At 58.4% G+C, this 21,441-nt stretch overlaps 1 protein-coding gene across 4 annotated transcripts in view; it reads left to right on the forward strand.

Moving 5' to 3' along the window:
- The window catches only part of TMCC2 (transmembrane and coiled-coil domain family 2), a 34,969-nt gene extending 14,233 nt beyond the window's left edge, over positions 1 to 20,736 (forward strand). For 2 of the 4 annotated variants that reach the window (XM_045841537.1, XM_045841538.1), the window contains exons 3-5: positions 16,610 to 17,550; positions 18,622 to 18,757; positions 19,248 to 20,736. In XM_045841537.1, coding sequence (XP_045697493.1) covers positions 16,610 to 17,550; positions 18,622 to 18,757; positions 19,248 to 19,559 — 1,389 coding nt within the window. In that variant the 3' untranslated portion in view covers positions 19,560 to 20,736. Of the gene's footprint in view, positions 1 to 9,227; positions 9,405 to 10,120; positions 10,310 to 16,609; positions 17,551 to 18,621; positions 18,758 to 19,247 lie in introns of those variants that run through there. The other 2 variants (XM_045841541.1, XM_045841540.1) reach the window with 2 other exon arrangements.
- The last annotated feature ends 705 nt before the right edge of the window (positions 20,737 to 21,441 follow it).

Genomic DNA, 21,441 nt, shown 5'->3' on the forward strand with positions numbered 1-21,441 from the left:
TGGCCTGTACATGTTTTTGGCCTGGCAGCTGCAAAGAAGAAAAATTGCCATTAACTGAGTTGGGGGAAAAGAGCAAGTGGAACAGATATTTATTTGGCAAGTGCTGTGGGGATAGAAATAGGAGCAGGTATGAGACATGTTCCATTTGAGGTGACTATTAAACACCCACATGGAAATGCTAAGCAGTCGGATGAATGACTTTGGAGTCTTGGGGAGAGATCCAGTCTAGAGGCGTACATTTGGGAGTTGTGAGTATGGAGACAGTATTTAAAATGATGGTGCTGGACCATTTGCAAGCAGAGTTTCAACTGTGAAGAAGTCCGTTCCAAGAGTGAGATCTGGGTGTATCCCCAGAAGGGTAACGTGGCCACATGGCCCTGTGGATGGATGGAGACTCCCGGGGGCCGGCACAGCCCTCGACCCTCTACAGGCCCCCGTTCTGAGGCGCCCCCCCCCCAGCCCAGCCCTCACTGCTGAGTCAGCGAATACTGTAAAAAATCAAAATAGAATAGTCCTGGTAAGTGGAGGTCTCTGGCACTACAGTTACTTCACAAAGAGAGAGAAGGTGAACCTTGTCGTCTCCGTCACGGGAGCAGACGGAACTGGTGGGCAGTGGGTACCCCGGAAAGCTGGGAAAGCTTGTAGATGTTTGTCGACTGGGGATGCCGGGGCCGGGGCTGGGGTGGGGCAGGCAGCTGCGGAGGCTTTTCCACGGCTGACATTTGGCCTTGGCGCTGCCCTGGAGATATCCAGAGGGCAGGCAGGGTTTCTTCTTGCCGGTCAAGACCAGGCCCAGAGACGTGGTCGGCTGACGGGGGGCGTCTCCCTGGGCTCAGGGTGGCGACGAGAGACGGAGCTCCTGTGATTGTTTTCTACCCTTATTTAGAACCTTCCCCTTCCCAAGCTTGGTTAAGTGTGCTGCCTGGTTCATTTTTTTTTTTTCTCAAAGGTTTTATTTATTTACTTTTAGAGAGAGGGGAAGGTCAGGAGAGAAACATCCATATGCTAGAGAAATGTCTATCTGATACTTCTCGCAGGCCCCAGTGTGGGACCTGGCCTGCAATCTAGGCGTGTGCCCTGACTGGGAATCACACCGGCGACCAGATGACGCCCGGCTCCCTGAGCCACATGAGTCAGGGCTGCCTGGTTAATCCTGATAACATCTCTGTGAGGTGCCAGAGCAGGTAGTGTGACCTCCATTTCACAGATGCACAGACTGAGGCTTGGAAGAATCAAGAGGCTGCCTGTCTGAAGGCACCCAGCTGGTCCATGGCAGAGAGAAGACTCGATCCCTTGTTTCTAGTGCATCCACGGGATCAAACTGAGATCTGAAGTCGCCAAAACCACTAGAGACCGTTTTATGCAAGATCCACAGGGAGCAGGTTTGCCTCGGCCCAGGGAGGGTGGCTTGATCTCTTGGCTGCCATTTCCCTTCAGTTACACAGCTTTCTAAATGGGGGGCTGTCCTCCCAGGGACAGGTGTGGCCCTGGGGTCCTGAGGAGGGGGCTACTTCAGGTCAGGGAAGGGGCCTGCTCTGTCAGCTGACTTCCCCAGACCCAGAGGCCATGGGTTGGTGTGAGAGGCTGTGTGGTTCCACCCTGGTCTCTGGGCATGAATAGAAGGTATTCTTCTCTCTAGTAAACACAGCCCCACATGCTCTCCGCAAGCTCCCTGATGACTACTAGCATCTATTTTTAATTCATGAGCCTCCCCCACTACACACACCCCTTGTCATTGTTTAGGATGCACCAGCTGGCTTTCGGACCAGAGCCCTGTGGGGGAGGAGGGGTGGGGTCACCAACACACCCTGGAGGCAGCTAAAGTTCCTGAACTGTCCTGGAGAGACTTACCCTGCCTCCAGCCTAAGAAAGTAGGGGACCTGGAGCTTGAGGAGAGCTGGGGTGCCCCAGAGGGCCAGGCAGCAGCCCTCAGTTCCAGCAGCAGTTCAGCCTCGGTGGTGGAGTCTGTTGGTCATATCTTCCCTCCAAACCCAGTTAGCTCTCTTTGAGGTTGCACCTTAAACGACTTCCTGGTAAAGCAAAAAAAGTTGTCATCTTAGCTTCACCATTCTGCTTTCTGTTATGTGACACTGGGCAAGGTAACTACTCTGTCTTATACCTGTAAAGTGGAAAAAAAAACGTCATCATCCCTGGCTGGCGTAGCTCAGTGGATTGAGTGCAGGCTGCGAACCAAAGCATCGCAGGTTCGATTCCCAGTCAGGGTACATGCCTGGGTTGCAGGCCATGGCCCCCAGCAACCGCACATTGATGTTTCTCTCTCTCTCTCTTTCTCCCTCCCTTTCCTCTCTAAAAATAAATAAATAAAATCTTAAAAAAATAAGAATATATTTCTTTAAAAAAAGTCATCGTTTGTTGGCACACTGGGGCACTGGCAGGTGAAGAGAGAAGGCAGGAGACCTGACTTGGGGACTCTCCATCAGTGTGTGGCCCTAACTGCCGGGAAAGCCGGAGGCTGTAGCAGGAAGCTCGGTAACATGTGCAGTGACGGTGGACGTGGGCCGCCTGGTTCCTCAGCAGATGATTCCCACCCTCTTTTGTTTTGTTTTGTTTTGTTTTTCGCTGAGCAGCTCTTCCTAGAAGAAGAGGCCTCGGGAAAACTGAGTGACTCTTCTGTCCTGCCTTCATTACCTGGGAGTGGGTCGGTGGCCTGTGTCCCCCTTTCCTCCTGCCCCTTCCCAGTCTGGCTGGCTCAGGGCTTCCCTCTCAGCCTGGTTCAAAGCCTCTCCCCAGCTGTCCCCATGCTCCTCCCGCCCGCTCTGGGCTGTGTGAGGTGTGCCCCGAGAAGAGAGATTGCACAGAGGTGCTGGTTGTACAGCTCGCTCTGCTGAGGAGCCCCTGACTTTGCCCTGCTTGCCCTCCCCTGCTCTGCAGGGTCCTTGGTCCCCTCCGAGGATGAGGAGCAGGGTGGGGTGGGAGCCGACAGCCTCAGGAGACCAGCATGGAGGGGCCCAGTGTCAGGAGGGCTATTCCTTGGAGGCCAGCCTGCTGCCCCAGAGTTCTGAGGGCTGGCAGGGTGGGAGGGAGGACCAGGTGCTAGCAGTGAGGAGGTGGAGAGATGAGGTCATGACTGGACACATCCCTGTGGCCTCGTGGAGGTGTTATCTCCAGGCCCCAGGTGGGGAAAACTGTAGCGTTCAGCTTATCGTGTAAACCAGAGCAAACTCTGGAAGCCTGTGACACTCCTCCCCCAGATTTATCCCACAACAAGATTTCTTCTCTGCCCTGGCGCAAATAAGCTCCCCTGTGTTCTCCGAGGGGCTGGCCCGGGAGGGGCTGCCCTCTGCCCTAGGCTCTCTCCAGGAAGACAGACCTTGGCAGGCACCAGGGTCTCTGGTTTATTTATGTCTGGGAGCCTGCTGGTTCAGTGTCGGGCGGGGTCCGCTCTGCGGGGAGAGGTTTCCAACCATGTCCCTAAGGCAGCGGGGGAGGCCAGGGGTGGCTCGGCCTGCCCGCCAAGTGCACACACCTCTGGAGCCGTGTGCGCTGCCCCGTTCACAGTCACTCATGTGCCTGCTCGCGTCTGCCAGCCTGAACTCACACCCAGTTGCTGGGAAGCGCAGCTGCCTTCTCTCCTCCTGCTCCATGCATCGCAGCTTGTCTTCCTGTCTCTCTTCCTCCCTGCGTGGAAAGGTTCCTCAGGCAGAGTGGGGCCAGAGGCAGCCAGCCCAGTGGCCTCAGAAGAGCCTCCCAGGCCAAGGCAGGGCAGCTCTGTGATTTGCCATGAACTCTTCCTTCCTGCCCTGGTGATTAAAAGCCCCTATTTCCCAGGGTGCTGAAGGCCCCACCACAGCAGCCTGTCTCAGGGTACCTGGCAAGCCAAATACTATGCAGCCCAGGGAGTACAGTCCACAAAGTCATGATAACTTTGCAGGGTGGTAAACGGGTACACTGATCGTGGTGATCGCTTGTAAGGCATATAAATATTGAATCATCATGTTATACACCTGAAACTCATACAACATTGTATGTCAGCTACACTTTAGTTTTTAAAAAAGGTTCTCCCTTTAGTATGATTTGAATTGCACAGATTCAGGTGGAGGCTCTTGCCTTTTAGGAGTCCTGCCCAATCAGGAGAGGGGCCAGAAAATGAGGACTCTACCCCTTGCCTAAAGCTCCGACACCAGAGAGCATAAGCAGCAGCTTCCTGCTGACTTCTGGAACAGGATCAGGGGCTCAGTTAGTTGCCCAGCAGGTAACTGGCCTCTGGCATTAGCCTTTATTTGTCTTTTTCCCACTGACATCCATGCCTTTCTTAATTTTTATTTTCCATGCCTTTCTTTGTTGTTTTTTTATTGTTGTTGTTGTGTTTTTTTAAGATTTTATTTTCAGAGAGAAGGTAAGTGAGGGAGAAAGGGAGAGAAATATCAGTGTGTGGTTGTCTCTAGTGCGCCCCCAACTGGGAACCTGGCCCACAACCCAGGCATGTGCCTTGAGTGGGAATGGAACCAGCGACCCTTTGGTTCGCAGGTCAGCACTCAATCCACTGAGCCACACCAGGCAGGGCCATGACTTTCTTTCTAGATAGAAAGTTCCCAGTGCTCTCCAGATGAGCGCTGGCTGCTGATAGTACAGAATTCCCTGGGTACAGTTAGATAACATCCAAATTACCTGGCTGAGACCTGATGTCCTGCATTCTCAACCTACTTGTCTCTGAGCTCAGGCCCAACCCCTGGGGGAGACCCTGTGGCTCTCTGCAGCCCCTGGGGGCTGAGATGATGCCCCCAGACACAAGTGGGAGACACCAGTCAGATCCCCAGACTTCTCCCTCGGTGTCCTCAGCCTCAGCCTCAGCCTGGGCTCCCTCGGACAAGCATGCCCCAGCGCTGCCCAGGGGGGAAACTGCGCTGAAGGCTCAGGTGTCAGCCCCCATGCCAGAGCTGATAGCAGGCGACAGCAAGAGGAGCTCTGTCATCTGGTTCCAGACGGCAAGGAGCCGGCGCTGGCGCTGTGGGCACGGGTCACGGGAGCTGGCACCGGTGTCCCCAGCTACCAGGCACATTCCTCCCCGATCCTGCACATCCCTGAGTCGTGAAACGTGAGCCTCGCTCCCTCCAGTGCCAGATGAGGCAATGGAAATACAGTATCACGAACCTGATCCCTGCTTCTGCCTCTTCTTTCTTTTCAAAGGCACAGTTTGGGCTTTCTCTATTTATATCCCTCGGGGCAGAGGGCCCTGAGATAGAGGCAGTGGTGAGTGCACACCACCTATTGCATTCCTTCTAGGCTCCTGGGGAACAAGGGCTCCCCTGCTCTGCAGTGGGGGGTTAGAGGCAAGGAGTGAAGTTTTGAGAACAGTAGCCTCCTCCGACCCCTCTTGTTTCCCCAGCAACAGGTGCTGGGCTGTTGCGAGCAGCTGGTGTAACTGTTTGTGGTGCTCCCAGCCCGTTTCCCACCTCCTGCAGAGGCTGACTCAGGTGCCCCTGCTCCTTTGTCCTTCTCGACCTTTGTCCAAGTCTGGGTTTGGGGAATAAGCACTGTATCCTTTTCTATCTCTCCAGATGCCCCACCACTGGGACCCCAGAGTCTGGGCCAGCATCCATAGCTAGTGAATAATTCAACACACTCAGCAGAAGCTAACTCGGATCCAAAGTGATACTGTGGCAGGAGGCCGCCCGGGGCGGCTGGAAAGGCGAGCCCTGCCCTGGAAAGACAAGTGCTCTGTAATGTTAACTTCATTATATAAGGTTTCCGCCCTGCCTGAGAAGGCAGGCAGCTTCACACCCAAATATTACCTGGGTCCTATGACTCTGAGGGGGCTCAGCGGCGACGTGGGCGTGCCCCTCGGATGGACAGGTCGTGTCCGTTTGAGCCTTCCCGGGAGAGCTCGGGGCGGCGTGCAGAGCGCTCCCCCGCACGCTTCTCCCGCGGTCGCTCGTGCTGGCCCATGGCGGAGCCTGTGAGACCGGAGGACGCCCCACGGGTTCTGTGTTTTGGTCCTCTGCTGTCAGTGAGGAACCCTTCTGAGTTATTCCTGGCGACTGGGGTGGAGTGCAGGGTGTGCCGTTTCCTAAAAATTCCCCCAGAAGAAGATAGGGCTTCTCTCTGCATCACTTTCTCTTGGACCTGTCCTCACATCCCCTCCCCCAGGAAAACAGGGTGGCTGTGCAAGTCTTGGCATCATCCTTCCTTCCTACCTGCCTGGCACCAATTTCGATTTTTTAAAAAAAGTGACCTAGTTGCGTGATTCTCTCCACTGCCCAGCATCTGGCTCACGACTGTGCCCGAGGAGGACTCCCCGGACAGGGGTGTCGCTGGCTTAGATGGGCAAAGGACCAGCGGGTGGCAGAGATGGCCTCCTCCCTCCTGGGAGTAGCCGAAAGGTGGCGTGGTGTGTGCATGTGGTGCTGCGCCGTGGCCTGTCTGCTGGGGCCTTTCTGGGTGCTTCTCCAGCGCCTTCTGCCGGGCCTGTCCACGTGCTCCTAGGAAACGTGCCCACCTTGGTTCTCTAGCTCACCTTAAAGAAGAGGAGTCTTCCTCCCGCACTTCCCCCGAGGGAGGCAGGGCTTGCTCCTTGGTGACATGAGTTTCTAAGAAAATGCACTTGCTGGCTGGGTCCACAAGTGAATGTCAGGGGAGAGACTTCTGAGTACTGGCCGCCTCCCAGACCCTGAGTCCAGGAGGTGAGCCTTGGAGAGCGCAGGCCTTTCCCAGAGGACCCTAACGCGGAGATCTTCACAGCGCATTCGGAGCCCAGTTTTTTTTAAGGCCTCACCCTGTGTTCTAAGTTGCTAAATTTAGCTGCTTTTCAGCATTCATCTTTGCTCCTAAAGCCTATGACTTCTCAGGTTTCCCATCTTTCAGCATATGTGGTTCGTGGGGGTTTTTTTTCCCCTAAGACAAAAAAGTAAGTAGGAAGACTTACAAAGGAGAGGGGGTTGTGGGGGAATGAAGAGCAATAACAAGGGCAAAGGAAGAGACAAGAAAAAATTTAATATTTAGAGTATTGAAGAGAGAAGATGTATGGCATGGAAATTAAGGGGAGGAGAGAACTAGATTGAGGGAACGCAGTGAAAGAGCAGGCTGGAGCTGCTGGCCGTGCGGAGAGGACAGCCTCGTGAGCAGGACCCGGGCTTCTGGCCAGGGCCCCTCCAGGACGGCAGAAGCCCATCTGTCACCCCCGGACTCAGGCTAACTCACAACAGTGGGGAGAGTGAGGCCAGAGACACCTGCCGCTGCCCCACTGCCTGCGCCTGCGCGGTGGCAGTGACTGCCCGCCCCGGCCAAGGGGCGCCTGCCTCCCCGCCAGGCTGCAGAGCAGGTGGGAGGGGAGCCAGGGCACGGCTAGGACTCACCAGGAAGGACATGTAAAGGCACTCATGAAGCAGCACCTCCCCTTTGCCAAAGGACGGCTGCTCAGTGGTGCCTGCCCTTTCAGAGCCTGTGGCTCTCGTCCCCATTGCCGCCTTTCCCACGGCCACCAGCCCCACTCTCAACTGTGCTCCCTAGGGCAGCCATTTCTCTGGCTTTTTCTGTTGCAGGCAAAGTCTTCCTGGTACCTTCTAAAATGACTGTGCTTGGGCGGGTTGTGGGGGGGTGCGGTGCATGTGTACCCAGGTGGTGAGGAAGCCTCAGTGCTGGGGTGGGTGGGGGCGCATGCGTACACAGGTAGCGAGGAAGCCTCAGGACCAGCCGTCTATTTCAGTGAAACCTGTGACTTGTCACGTTCCCATTTCAGTTTCGCTACAGCCGGGAAGCGGCTTGCAAACTGAGGCTGGGCTTCAGAAAGAGTCTCCAGGGCTCAGCTCATTCCCACTCTCCCCCATCTCCCAATGCGGTGGTCTCACTCCCTGAAGCCTCTTCCTTCACCGCCACTTTGTAGGTGCTGCTGCCTCCTCTTGCAGTTGAGAAACAGCTTGTATGAGGTCACATAGCTACTGAGTAACAGGGTGGGGACTTGACAGCAGCCTTCTGACTCCCTGCCCTCCGCTGTGCCACCAGAAGTCCCGGCCAGCACCCAGGAAAGGACGTGCCCTCCTGCTGCACTCCCACCCCCAGCCAGGGCTTCCCAAGCTCCCCAGTCCCCAGGTACTCCTCCCCACTGTGGTGGACACTGAGCATCGGAGCCTGTGCTGACTTGACCAGGTCCCGTAACAAGTCTGGAACTGGGACTCGGACGCTGGGCTGGCAGCACCTGCCCATCATGAGGCCTTGGGCTCCTGTCCCCGCTCCCACTGCCGCCCCAGAGCAGAAAGCAGACTTGGGGACATTTCTTACACGCAGAGACAAGAACAGACTCAAGAGGAAAAGGGATCTCTCCTGCTGGCTTGCCTGGCAGGCGTCCCCCTGGTTCCTGTTCGTTCCTTTCCTCTTAGCCGACTATGGCGGTACAGTGTGACCTTGTAGAAAGCTCCTTCGGGTGCTTCTGAGCCTGTAGGGTCCGCGGCAGCCTGGGGAGTGAGACCTCCGAGGTGTCGTGAGAGAGCCCCAGGCTCAGCTCCCTCAGCCCCTCCCACCCTAGTCTCCTGCTGCCACTGCCTTCTCCCTCTTCTCTTTTCTGGGTTGTAAGGAAAGGTCACAAACCCTAGCTTGGTGGCACCTAGAGAGGAGGGGGCAGGGGCACGGTCGTGAGAGTGAGAGGCCTGGCCGTCTCGTTGCCACTGCAGAGCGGGACTGTCTCCCGCTGCAGCTCAGCGAGATGATCATGCAGTCGTTTCGAAGACACAGATGCTGAGGGAGGGTCAGTCTTATGCTAGGCACAGGGAAGGGTCGGGACATATTTCAGATCTGGTCCCTGCCCTCCTAGGGACAGCAAGACCCAAGACCTATGTATATATAACCATAGCGTAAGAGGACCCGTGCTCAGTGCCAAAGCCTCCAGTGAAAACCGAGGGAGATCATCTCGGTAGACAGAGGGGCTGCCGGAGGCGCTCCCTGACCCCACATGTCAGCTGGCCCCAGAAACGAGCCTGCGTGTTGCTTTTGCTTTTGCAAGGCTCCTGTCCTCACAAACCCCAAGTCACCCGCCGCCACAAATATTTGTAAGGTTTCCGCAAGCCGCGGGTGTGGGCACTCCTACTTCTGGCGTTCTGACTGCAGGGCCTGGCTCTGGGCCCCAGAGATAGCGCTGGGCCTGTCTTATCTCCCCACACCTTCTTGAGACTGGGGCCACCCGTCAGCATGATCCGTGTTGACCCGCAGTATTTAACCGAGTCCCTCACCAGGCTCAGGTGGGTGCAGAATCCATGTCTTCTTTGACTAGTGACTCGGCCCAGCGAAGCTGCCCTTAGAGAGACTCAGCAGAGAGCCCTGAGCGCGGTGGCCTCCCCACCACCCTCCTCACAGCTTGCTCTCCTCGACTGTGAGCCTCTGACCCCCTCTGCTGGACACTCCCAGGATTGCCTGCTGGGACTGTCAAGATGAAGGCCAAGGAGGAAGAGGCTGCTGTGAGTTCACAGTTCAGTTTTATCTCGAGTGTTTTTCCAGGGCAATGGGGTGGGGGTAGGGCAGGGAATGGGAAGCAGAAGCTTGCGGAGAAGTAGCTGCAGTGGTGTCCAGAGCAGAGTGGATTTCCAGGGGAGGCTCTCGGGGCAGAGGGACGAGGCAGGCTGCCGTCTGGCTACTGCAGAGGGAGGGTGCCTGGAGAGCAGCAGTGCCTCAGACCAGTGGGCCAGGCAGCAGCGGGAGAGGGAGAGGACTCCCCCTGAGCTGGCTGTGTGAGGAGGCTCCAGCCCTTGGGGCACCGGAGAGCCCTCAGTCCTGGGAGCCTGGCCGGCAGGCCTAGTTCTATCAGGAGGCTGAAGAAGGGAGCCGGTGGGCCTGTGCCTCTGTCAGAGGGGCTATGGCGGTGGGAGGTATTTCTAGGCTTGCACCCCGGGAGGGGACAGGCAGAGTACCCGTTTGGGAGGGTGAATGATGCAGGTGCACATGTACTAGAGCTGCTTCCTGTTCCACCTGGATGTCCTCCTGTACACTGAATTCACAGTGGCAATGGCTGGACTCAGGGACGGGCAAGGCGGGCTGGGCAGCACCTCGTCAGAGCTTGGTCTACCCAATTGGTGAACCCCTTTGTCTCCTCCCAGATGGGAAGGCACGGCACAGGCCCCAGGGAAGGGGGAAATCTCCCCAAGCAATCCGCCCTAATCCCGGGCTGAGCCTCAGGCTGGAGATGGCGGCGGCAGAGCCTGGGAGCTCTGGCACCCCGGCTCGCAGACCCCGGCTTCCCTCGGCAAGCCCAGTGCTGCCCAGGGACTATGACCCCTGGGCCCTGGCACAGCCTGCAGAAAGCTGGGGCCCCAGAGCCCCTGGCACCCCGTCACCAGCACAGCTTCGGGAAACGGTACTCACACAGGTGCGGCCCCTGAGGGTGGAAGGAGAGAAGCTCACAGGTGTGGTTGGGGTGCGGGGAGAGAGCCGCTTCTGCAGAGTGTCTGTCCGGTGGGCTGTGCTCTCCCCCTGGTCTCTTAGGGTGCAGCCCTCTCCCCTCTCTGTTGTAGAGAACTCTGTGGAAGGGATGAGGGAGGAGGCATAGGCTGACCAGTGCTTGGGAGGGTCTCTGGGGTCGGGCAAGGGGGCTTTGTGCAAGAGGTGAGAGAATCCTGGCACAGGTGCTTCCAGAAACCAGTAGCCATGAGTCACTCCACCTGGTGCAGGAGGAGCTGACCGGATGTTAAATAGAAGGGGTGTTCCCAGTTGTGGTTGTTTCTGTCTCCAGAGAGAAACACAGTTTTCAGCGAGAGGGGAGTGTGATGGTCCAGTGAGCACAGACCCCAGGTGGGCAGTGGGAGAGTCCAAAAGGAGCAAAGTGCAGGGCTCTTGGGACTTTTGGAGAATTCAGAGGAGGCCCCAGGGTTGGGGGGCCACTCTGGGGGCCTGATCAGGGGTCTGTGGGTGTGAGGAGACAGAGGGGACTGTAAGCCATTTGTGTGGACGAAAGGGTGCTGTTGTCAGCAGGGTAGAAATGAGGCAGCTGGGGGGAGGGTGCGATTTTGAGTAGAACCCAGGGGTGGACCTCTGGTGGAAGGCCTGGAAGCTGAGGGCCAGATGAGAGGAGTGTCGCTCCCTAGGAAGAAAGAGCAGCCTGTGCAGGGCTAGGGTGGGAGGGAGCGCTCGCGGGCTGCAGGAGGAGGCTGATTAAAGCCTCAGCCAATGGCCAGCCTTCCTGAGATCCTAACAGGATGCGTGAATGTGTTTCCTCCACTCTGTACCTCAAAATCTGTGTAAGGGCGTGATTGCTGGTGAACCACTGAGGGCGTTAGCCACGGGAGAGCCAGGAACCTTGTGCACCTGCCCCTCGAGTCCTCCTTGTGGTGGCTAGGGCGTCCTGCAGGAGTTCTTCACTCTGCTTCGCCCCGGGAGCAGACCCAAGTCTACACACATACTGCCCCGAGTGCACGCTGTTGTCTAAGCCTTCGCCTCCCAGCCTCTGCAGAAAAGCCGCTTAGGCTCCCAGGACCGGTGGAACCACTGGGTTGGGTGGGCTGGCGCCCTCCCCCACACCTTCCTCGCCTGGCGGTGCTCGGGTCAGCTGTGACGCCTGAGTGTCTCCACCAGGAAGAGAGAGAGCAGCCCACCCAGCAGCTGTGCCGCTGGTTTGGGGGACTGGGCAGCCCCTGATGCCAGGAACGGAGAGCTGGGGTGGTTCTCCGGCTGCAGTGCCAGGTTGGCATGGGAGATATCAGGCTGCCTCGCTCCCAGCTGCCTCTCTGTGTGGAAGGATCTTAGCTGGCCATGGCTTTTCCTCCCCATCTGGCCTGGCTGACCTCCCTTTCCCTCTGGGAACTCACAGAAAAAGGGTGCTCTCCGTCCCAAGAAGGGTGCCCAGATCAGAAGCTCAAGCCAGAAGTCAGCAGACACAAGCATCTTGCTGTCACCTGGGACTGACAGCTCCCAGCACAACTCACCTGCTGGGCCTTTAGGTTCCGGAAGCCCAGGCCCTGTCCAGGGCAGTATCTGCATGGACCTCCACTGGCTTGGCCAGACCCACAGGCAAGGCAGGCTTGACACCTGACCCCTAGTTCCCCACCCTGGGAGGGGACCTGAGGGCCACCTTGTTCCTGAATACAGGGCTGCCCTGCTGTCCTACAGGGGAGACTCAGGAGTCCCAGAGCTTGTGTGTGTAAGGGGGACCTTCTTTAGTGCTGCCTCTGCAACCCCTGAGCAGATGGCTAGGGCAGGAAGGCCCCATCTCTGTGTCAACCAGCTCTGGGAGCCCTAACAGGAGCGCTTGGTAAACCCAGGGAGGTGCTGCCTGTCCCTAGGGGAGAGGGGTCCGTCTAGGAGCCCCCCGCAGTCCCTTGGGCACCAGGGAGCATGGGTGTGGAGCACACTCCGGTCAGGGCCCCTTCCCTCTCTCACACAGTGCCAGGGGGGCCTGGATGCTTTCTGCCTGCAGTATGTGTACTGCTAGCCTCAGGGACGCAGGCTGCTGGGCTAGTGTTCAGAGTACGAGCCGAGGTCCTGTATCTGGGCTGGGTTAACACGTGGATGTGAGCTCAGGCCCGGGAGGAGGCAGAGGCTTAGGAGTCAGGGCTGGGGAGCCCCTCTGATCTGGCCGAGTACCTGATCTGGCTCTGCTTTGAGTTGCTGCAAGAGGAGGGTGGGGTGGAGAGTCCAGGGCCTGGGAGGCTACGTGGAGGGGTGCTGGGCTGTGGCAGGTCTCCCTGGGGCAGGAAGAGTAAAAGGGGAAGTTGGGCCCTGGACACTTAAGACAGCATCCCAGTTCTGGCCCTTCCAGAACATTCATCAGCTTGGAGCTGAGCCTCTGTTAGAACAAGGTCTTTGATCCCAGCCCTGGCTGGTGGGCACGCTGCACAGGGAGCGTGACATGGCCTCCCTAACTGCCTGGCGTGGAAGGCGCTGGTAGAAGAGGCATGGCCCTCCCTCCACGATCTCCTCTTAGAAGTTGCCCAGCCCGGGCACAGGGGCCAGGTACCAGTGGAGAGTCCAGCCCCTCTCAGGCCAGGAGAGTGGCGCGAGGGGCCACAGTGCTGGGGCCACGGCTCCAGGTGTGGTGCTGGTGGCTGGGCATGGACAGAAGGCCAGGTGGCCTGGGCCCTGTGAGGCTGTGACGGTTTGAGAGGGGAGCACGCTGCCCCTGTGGCCTACCCACTTCCATGCTCTGGCTGGGGGACCCCAGGAGTTTCACCTGCTGGTGACTGGGGGGTCGAGTGATCAACACTGCTGTTCTCACTAGTCTCCCAGAACATTTTAGACCCGAACTTATGCTCTGGCGAAAACGTGGCTGTAAGATGAAGGCCAGCTGCCGTCCCGCAGACCACTCCACGGTGGGACACTGGGCTTGGGCCAGCAGGTTGGGCCCTCCTGCACACCCAGGGTGTGCGGCCCTCGCCTTGGGCTCCGGGACCCTGTCACCCCCCCAGAGGGAGCCTGTGCCCACTGAGCAGTCACTCCGCTGTCTCCCTCCCCTGGCCCTGGCATCCCCTGCTCTGCCCTCTGTGTCCGTGGATTTACCTGTTCTGGACGTTTCGTACAAATGGAGTCACTCAACATCCGACCTTTCGTGTCTGGCGCTGTCACCTGGTGCGATGTCCTTGGGGTTTGCCATGTTGCAGCATCCACTCCTTTTATGGCCAATAGCGTCCCTGTGAGTGGGACGACCAGCTTTGTTTGCTCATCCACTAACTAAGGGTGTTTGAGTTGTGTCCGCCCCCTGACTGTTGTGAGCAACGGCTGTTGTGAGCACGTGTGTGTATGCAGTTACGTGAACACCGGTTTTCAGTTCTCTGGGTCTGCACCTGGGCGAGGAATGGCTGGTCGTGCGGTGATTCTACGTTTAACTTCTGAGGAATCGCTGGGCTGTTTTCCACGGCAGCTGCACCACTTTGCATTCCCACCCTGAGGGTTCTAATTCTCCACAGCCTCGCCGACAGTTCCCCTCCTTTTCAGAATTACAGCCATTCTAGTGCACATGGAGTATCACTTAATTTACTCACACCTGGTTGTGAGCACTTCTGCATGCCCTGAGGTTGTGCTGTCCTTGTTGCCTCACACGCCTGTCCTGTGTCACCCTCGGGACAGCCCTCTGATGCAGATAGAATCACACCCCTCTTCTAGATGAGAAAACTGGGTCCCAGAAAAGTTACTGACACATCCCAGGACACACAGCTGGCGAGCGACAGCCAGGACTCCGTGCCGGTGCCCGACTCCAGGTTCAAGGCCCTTCCCGTTTCCAGAGTGGGGCCCGAGGCTCGCTGCTGCTGCTGCTGCAGATCTCTGCCTCCTTCTCTCACACGCGGTTTGCTCCATCCCTCTCCACAGCTGTCTCGTTCTTGTCCTGTTCTCACTGGCCTCCCTTAGTGGAAGCGTCTTCCCTCCTTGTACCTCCGCCTGTCTCCTGCCAGCTCCGTGGCTCTCTTTCCCTCAGCCACCCCATCCCCCTTCAGTCCTGAAAGGACACTGCTGCTGGGGGTGCCTGCCGAGGGCAGGGCAGGGCAGGGCAGGGCGAACCCCCCCCCTCCTGCATGCCGCCTTCCTCCGCGGCAAGGACCGTGACGGGGGTGTTCTGTGACTGGAGGTGCTAGTGGACTCAGGCATGGCAGGCCTCAGTGGAGGGGCAGTGAGGGGCCGGTGTCCTGCTGCAGGACCCCCAGGCTTAAGCCTGGGCCCAGGGCAGAGAAGGGGGCAGGCGGGGCGCCGTGGAGGACCCAGGCCCCTGCAGCCCACTGTCAGGCCCCAGCTGGGTTTCCCAGTGTCTGTCCGCCTCTCGTCCACGGGGCTCTCACAGCCAGCTGTGACTCCGCTTTTCCCCTTTGAGGCTCAATGGACTCCAGGCCTGGGGGAAGCTTCCGTCTGGCAGCACGGAGCTGTTCCGCACTCCCTCGTCGTCTGGAAGCTCTTCCACTTTTCATGGCATTTTCCAGTCCACGCCTCCTTAGTTCTCCAACCCAGTTCTCCGATGCAGCCGGCCCAGACCCATCTACTGGGTGTTCTTGCCCTGCTGGGGGGCGTGGGGAGGGCGGGCAGGGGAAGAGTTGAGTCTCTTTGGACAGTGCAGCAGCCTTATAAAAGGTCAAGTTCCTTAATTGTGAAACTACGTGCTGCACATAGAAGTTAATTTTGTGTAGTTCAATATCTATATTACAGCATCAATATGGAGTAAATTTGTGGGTATAATGTCTCAAATAAATTTTACCCCCGCGACGAAGAGTCTCGCGGCCCAGACCCAGACAGCTGGGAGTGCCTCCCACATGCCCTGCACACAGCACAGGGTCTGCTCAGGCTCATCCGGCGACCTCACCGCAGCCCTGGGAGTAGATGTGATTGTCCCTGTGTCGCCGGGGAGGACAGCATGACCTGGAAAGGCCTCCGAGGAAGCCCACGCGGAGCTGCCCGGAGTTTGGTGGGGCTGTTGCTGAACAGTATTTTCTGATGCCTTTGACCTCGGCTGCTTCCAGCCTTGGTGTGCGTGACTGGGCCACTCGCCCTGCCCCCACCCCCCTGCACCCGAAGAGCGATGATCTGACCCGGCCACACTGGGCTGTGCGGAGTGTAAAAATACTTGGGGTTGAGCCATTTCCTGCTGTTTCCGCTGTTGCATGGCGATAAGACACTGGGGACTCGGCTATGCAACGAGACCCTCCAATGCACTGGGGGGCACGGCCCTGGGAGAACGGGGCTCCCAGCCCACCTGCTTTCACCTGACCTGCCTTTCCGTCCTTCCTGTCTTCGGGGACCTTCCCCTTTCCCCCACCCTACCTCCTTTATCAGTCTCTCTTTTTTCTCCCTGCCACCCTGATGTGCTTGGGAAGCCTGCTGGCCTTCCGGCGAGGAAAAGGGACTGTCATCTCTTTCCTGCGCATTCACCTCCTCCCCAGCAGGGCAGCTGGTCCCCCTGGCCCCCCTGGCCCCCCCGACTGGTGCCGGCTTCCCTTAGCCTGTGGGCTACTTCTGGGACCTGAGTCTCAGGGCCCTGGCCATCGGGGCGGGTGGGGGGGTGTGCCTGTCCTGGTTCTGGGAGACAGACGGGGCAGGGGCGGTTGCTCCCGCCATCATGAAGCGGAAGAGGTTGCTGACAACTCCAGAGAGCTGGAAGGTAAGGGGGGCTGGGAGGGGTGTCAGCAGAGGCGGGGTGGCCCACAGAGTTGTATTAGAGGAGCACGGGGTAGGGAGGGGGCTTCCTGTGCTGGCCCTGGGGTTCTGAGGGGGGTCCTGTGCTGGCTCAGAACGGTTGGTTCTGAGGGAGAGGCCTGCTCAAGGCAGCGGCCAGCAGGGAGGCTGGTCCGGAGGGACATTGTGTGAGAAACCGGCCCCGTGACTCCGATGAAGTCTCAGGCCTGCTTGGTCTGTGGGGCGGGGCAGCAGGAGCTCTGGGCCGGGGTTCCGTCCTCTCGCAGCTGTGTGCCCCAGAGCAACGTGCTTGAACTCTCTGGCCTGCAGGAGGAGCAGAGCCGCCTGGAGGCTGGAAGTGGGGTGTGGGGGTCAGTGAGGCGACAGGGGGCGGCTGTAAGGGAATGCTGTTGTGGTCGTTGTTATTCTTTTGAATGCTCTTTCTGAAGTTTTCTACTCATCTGCATCCATTTTCTAGGTAGAGAAACCCAGTCCAGGGGTGTCAGGGGCCCCCGAGGGAACCCTGGCTCCCTCGCGTGGTTTCGGGATTTACCCAGGCTTCCTCTACCGCCTTCTTCCCTAGGTGGATAAGGGGGACCTCGTGGCCCTGAGCCTCCCCAGCGGTCCTGGCCATGGTGACGCTGACATCCCCATCAGCCTGGATGTGCCGGATGGGACCCCAGACCCTCAGCGGACCAAGGCCGCCATCGACCACCTGCACCAGAAGATTCTGAAGATCACGGAGCAGATCAAGATCGAGCAGGAGGCACGGGACGACAACGTGGCCGAGTACCTGAAGCTGGCCAACAACGCGGACAAGCAGCAGGTGTCGCGCATCAAGCAGGTGTTCGAGAAGAAGAACCAGAAGTCCGCCCAGACCATCGCCCAGCTGCACAAGAAGCTGGAGCACTACCGCCGGCGCCTGCGGGAGATCGAGCAGAACGGGCCCTCGCGGCAGCCCAAGGACGTGCTGCGGGACATGCAGCAGGGGCTGAAGGACGTGGGCGCCAACGTGCGCGCGGGCATCAGTGGCTTCGGGGGCGGCGTGGTGGAGGGCGTCAAGGGCAGCCTCTCCGGCCTCTCGCAGGCCACCCACACCGCCGTGGTGTCCAAGCCCCGGGAGTTTGCCAGCCTGATCCGCAACAAGTTTGGCAGCGCCGACAACATTGCCCACCTGAAGGACCCTCTGGAGGATGGGCCCCCCGAGGAGGCAGCCCGGGCGCTGAGTGGCAGTGCCACACTCGTGTCCAGCCCCAAGTATGGCAGCGATGACGAGTGCTCCAGCGCCAGCGCCAGCTCGGCCGGGGCTGGCAGCAACTCTGGGGCTGGGCCGGCTGGGGCGCTGGGGAGCCCCAAGTCGAACACGCTGTATGGGGCCCCCGGAAACCTGGATGCTCTGCTGGAAGAGCTGCGGGAGATCAAGGAGGGTCAGTCTCACCTGGAGGACTCAATGGAGGACCTGAAGGCTCAGCTGCAAAGGGACTATACCTACATGACCCAGTGCCTGCAGGAGGAGCGCTACAGGTAGGTGCCTCCTCCACCCTCACCACGGCCCAGCGAGCCCGGGTGTGAGGTGGCGAGCGCCAGGTTTCAGACGCAGGGTTGCGGAGGCAGGTGGAAGAGCATCTGAAGGGTCCTGGGCTGCTGGGAGGGACCAGGGAGAGGTGCTGAGGAGCCTTCCTGCAGACTGGTCCGAGCAGCTGGGAGGTGGGTGGGCAGACCCTCTGGAAGGAAGCCTCCGCCTGTCTCAGGGGCTGTGAGTGTCCTTACTTGAGGCGTATGTGGTCAGTGTGCAGAAGGGGAAACTGAGGCAGGGACCAGCTGCATAACTTCTCCTCGGAGTCAGGCTACCTGGGTTCAAATCCCAGCTCTACTATCTACTCTCTGCCTTGAGCAAAGTCCTCACTGCACTCTGCACCTGGTTTCCTTACCGGTAAGGCGAGAATAACGTGAATCTCCACTCAAAGCATCTGAGAATTAAATGAGACCAAATGTGTGAAGTTAAAGGTATAAATACCTGTCATGGCCATTGTGACTCGAGCCGGCACCTCCTCCCCTCTGCCCACCCCACTCTTCTGCTCCACACCTCAGTGTGGCACTGTCACGTGCTCCCTGAGTTCTTAGAGGTTTTATCCTTAGCACTTTTTCTTGTTTATATCTATGAAGAAAGTTTAGACAACTGCAGGGGACCCCTGCCTGAAAATTACCCACCCCACCTAAGAGTCGTCTTTCAATGCTTGTGCTTCCAGAGCTTGGACAGTACTGTACACCCCTGTGTGCCTGGTAGCCAGGAGAGCATCTGGGTTCAAGGCAAATGCCTTAACCTCTCTGTGCCTCCGCTTTCTCATCTGTAAAATGGGGGTGACTAGTGCTCACCTTGTGGGGTTTTGGGGATGATCCTGCGAGATAACCTGGGTGGAGCACTCAGCGCAGCACCCGCTAAGACGTGCTGTGGATGCAGTGCCTTTCACTGTCGTAGTGTTACATCTGGGGCGGGGCTGGTTGCGTCATTGTTGAGAATGGATGGAGCTGATCCTGGGGAGAGAAGTGGGGCTCCGGAGCCAGGGCTGGTGTCACGCCTTCTCCCTCTGCCAGGTACGAACGGCTGGAGGAGCAACTGAACGACCTGACTGAGCTTCACCAGAACGAGATGACCAACCTGAAGCAGGAGCTGGCCAGCATGGAGGAGAAGGTGGCCTACCAGTCCTACGAGAGGGCTCGGGACATCCAGGTGCACCCAGGGCCCCAGCCTGGGGAGGTCCCAGATGTGCTGATAGAGCTGCCAGCAGCCAGAGGGGGAGGATTCACCAAGTGGGGGGTGATGGGCACAGACGGGTTCCATCAGCTGGGGCAGACGGACCCAGGGATGAAGAGGACGGTATGGGGTGGGGTGGGGAGAGGAGCAAGGCAGGGCTGGGGCAGAGAGTGTGCCCTGTGCACAGGCGAACTGACTGCTGAGGGCTGCTGTGCACCCAGACCTTTGATGGCAGCCTTGCCGATGACTAGTGGGAGTTTCCAAGTGCCTCCAGAGGAAGCTGGGGTTGGGTCAGCTCCTCCCCTTTCCACGGCAATCAAGTCTCCATTTTTCTACCAGCCTCCCCAACTAGTCATAAGTAAGGGCTCAGCCCCCAGCTGCAGATGCTCCGCCCATCCCTGCCTGGCCTTTGGCAGGGGTGTGCTGTGCGTGGCCCCTTCCCACGATGCCCCCCTCTGCCCCGCAGGAGGCTGTGGAGTCCTGCCTGACCCGGGTCACGAAGCTGGAGCTGCAGCAGCAGCAGCAGCAAGTGGTGCAGCTGGAGGGAGTGGAGAATGCCAACGCCAGGGCGCTGCTGGGCAAGTTCATCAACGTGATCCTAGCGCTCATGGCCGTGCTTCTGGTGTTTGTGTCCACCATCGCCAACTTCATCACGCCCCTCATGAAGACGCGCCTGCGCATCACCAGCACCGCCCTCCTGGTCCTCATGCTCTTCCTCCTCTGGAAGCACTGGGACTCCCTCACCTACCTCCTGGAGCACGTGCTGCTGCCCAGCTGAGGGGCTAGCTGGTTCCCACCCCGTGCTCCCCTGGCCCCCAGCTGGCACACCTCTCTAGGAGGCACCTGGGGACTCCCTACTCGCTTGGATTTTTCACGTGTCTGGTTTGGCTTCCTGCCCAAACTGTCCATTCCAGCGGCCCCGGTCCCTTCTCTGTTCTTGCTTCCATCCGACACCTTCTCCCTGTTGGCCTGAAGGGAGCCTTCGAAGGCAGCCCTGGCTGGAGGCAGTGGGGACATCTGTGGCCAGATGGAGCAGAGGTCACCAGGATGGACTGTTTTGATTATTTATAGTCACACAAGAACTCTCTGCTGACTTGAATGCTGCCGGTTGGGGAGGTCAGTGAGAACAGGAGCAGGAGAGAGCCATGCCCCAGTTTTTCCGGCGAAGAGCCCGCCTGGTGGCAGCCACGGCTCCCCGCTGTGGAGATGGTCAGGATGAGGAGGGCAGTGGGAGGCTCTGCGGCCCCAGAGAGAGGGGAGAGCATCTGCTGGGCCAGAGGGAAGGCTCAGCCCACCCCTCCTTCCTCCAGAGCTGGTCTGAGGCAGGGTTCTGGGCTGGGCCCTTTTGGGAGCCGAAGGATGCAGGCTCTGGAGGTCAGGTGGGTGTGGCTTTGGACCTGCGTTTTCCCTGTTGTTCTTTCTGCCTGTCACTGGATCTGCTCTTTTCAGGGAAACAGGCCCAGGGGCCCTGAGCCTCCGCCCAAGCCCTTAGGCCTCTGGGAGCACTTGGGCTCTATTTATTTATTTGTTCAGGCGTACCTAGTCCCTGCTGAGCTCCAGGGAGAGGTCGGCCCCTTTCCTCGCTCTGAAGCCAGGGCTTGTTCTGGGCTGCCGGGCACTTCCATCCATCAGCTTCCCGGGGATCCTGGCCGGGAGATCAAAGCGGGGCAAAGCCCTGCAGCCCCTCTCCGGAGCAGCCTTGAGCCAGGATGGGAGGAGCGAAGCTTCTCTCTCGTGTCTATTTATTTTGTATGTGTGTGTTTGTGTGGAAGAGGTGGTTTATTGCTTTATTTTTTTAAGGCTCTAGAGTGTTGTGTATGGTTTCTGTTCACATCCCAGCCTCCCCATTAGCACTTCCGAGAAGAGAGGGGATTTCTCAGAAAAGGAGAGAGAAATCCCCCAGGACAGGGGAGGGGAGTGGCTTCCAGCTGTTGTGGACCTTCCCGAGAAATAAATATCCTCTAAATTTTCAATCATCCTGTCTAATGCTGAATGATTAGGCTGTCTCCATGGAAGCCACACGCCTCTCCACACTCCAGGGCTCTGGGTGACGAACGGGACCTCGCCTGCCGGCCTGAGGCCTTCTTCCTCTAGGACCTGACATCGAACAAGGGCTTTCCTAGCCTTCCCATCTGCTTTGTTCAGCCAAGGCTTTGGCCTAGGTGAGAGGGAGGTGAGATGACACCCCATCCAGCCATCTTGGAGTGCTTTCTGGAAGGAAGGAAGGAAGGGGGCGGAGGGAAGGGAGGTTTCCCTAGCTTGGAGAAGATAAGCTGCCAGAGGCTTGGATGACAACAGTCATACCCAGAGGTGACCACGAGAGGGCAGCAGAGCCCTTAAGTCTTTCTTAGGGTTCAGTCCCCAAGAGGCTTCTGTTAGAGTTAGTTTGGCCTTATCAATGCTGTCCACGCAGAGCACAGATCACCAGGAGCTAGAGCATCGCCTTGAGTATAGAGGCCAGGCCCAATGTGGCTGCACCTCCCACTCCTTGGCAGTTAAGGACACCTACAGAAGGCACTGGATGTCCAGCAAGAACCCTGTGGGAGCTTAGGGGGTCACCTGAATCTCCCTAATGGGAGAAGGCAATGCTGGCCTCCAGCACTATGGAAGCAGGAGCAGGTGCGGAAAGCACCTTCACCAAAGTCCTGGCCTGCAATTAG

This window comes from Phyllostomus hastatus, unplaced genomic scaffold (genome assembly GCF_019186645.2).
Source record: "Phyllostomus hastatus isolate PE091 unplaced genomic scaffold, TTU_PhHast_1.1 phas_contig_36, whole genome shotgun sequence".
Lineage (NCBI taxonomy): Eukaryota > Metazoa > Chordata > Mammalia > Chiroptera > Phyllostomidae > Phyllostomus > Phyllostomus hastatus.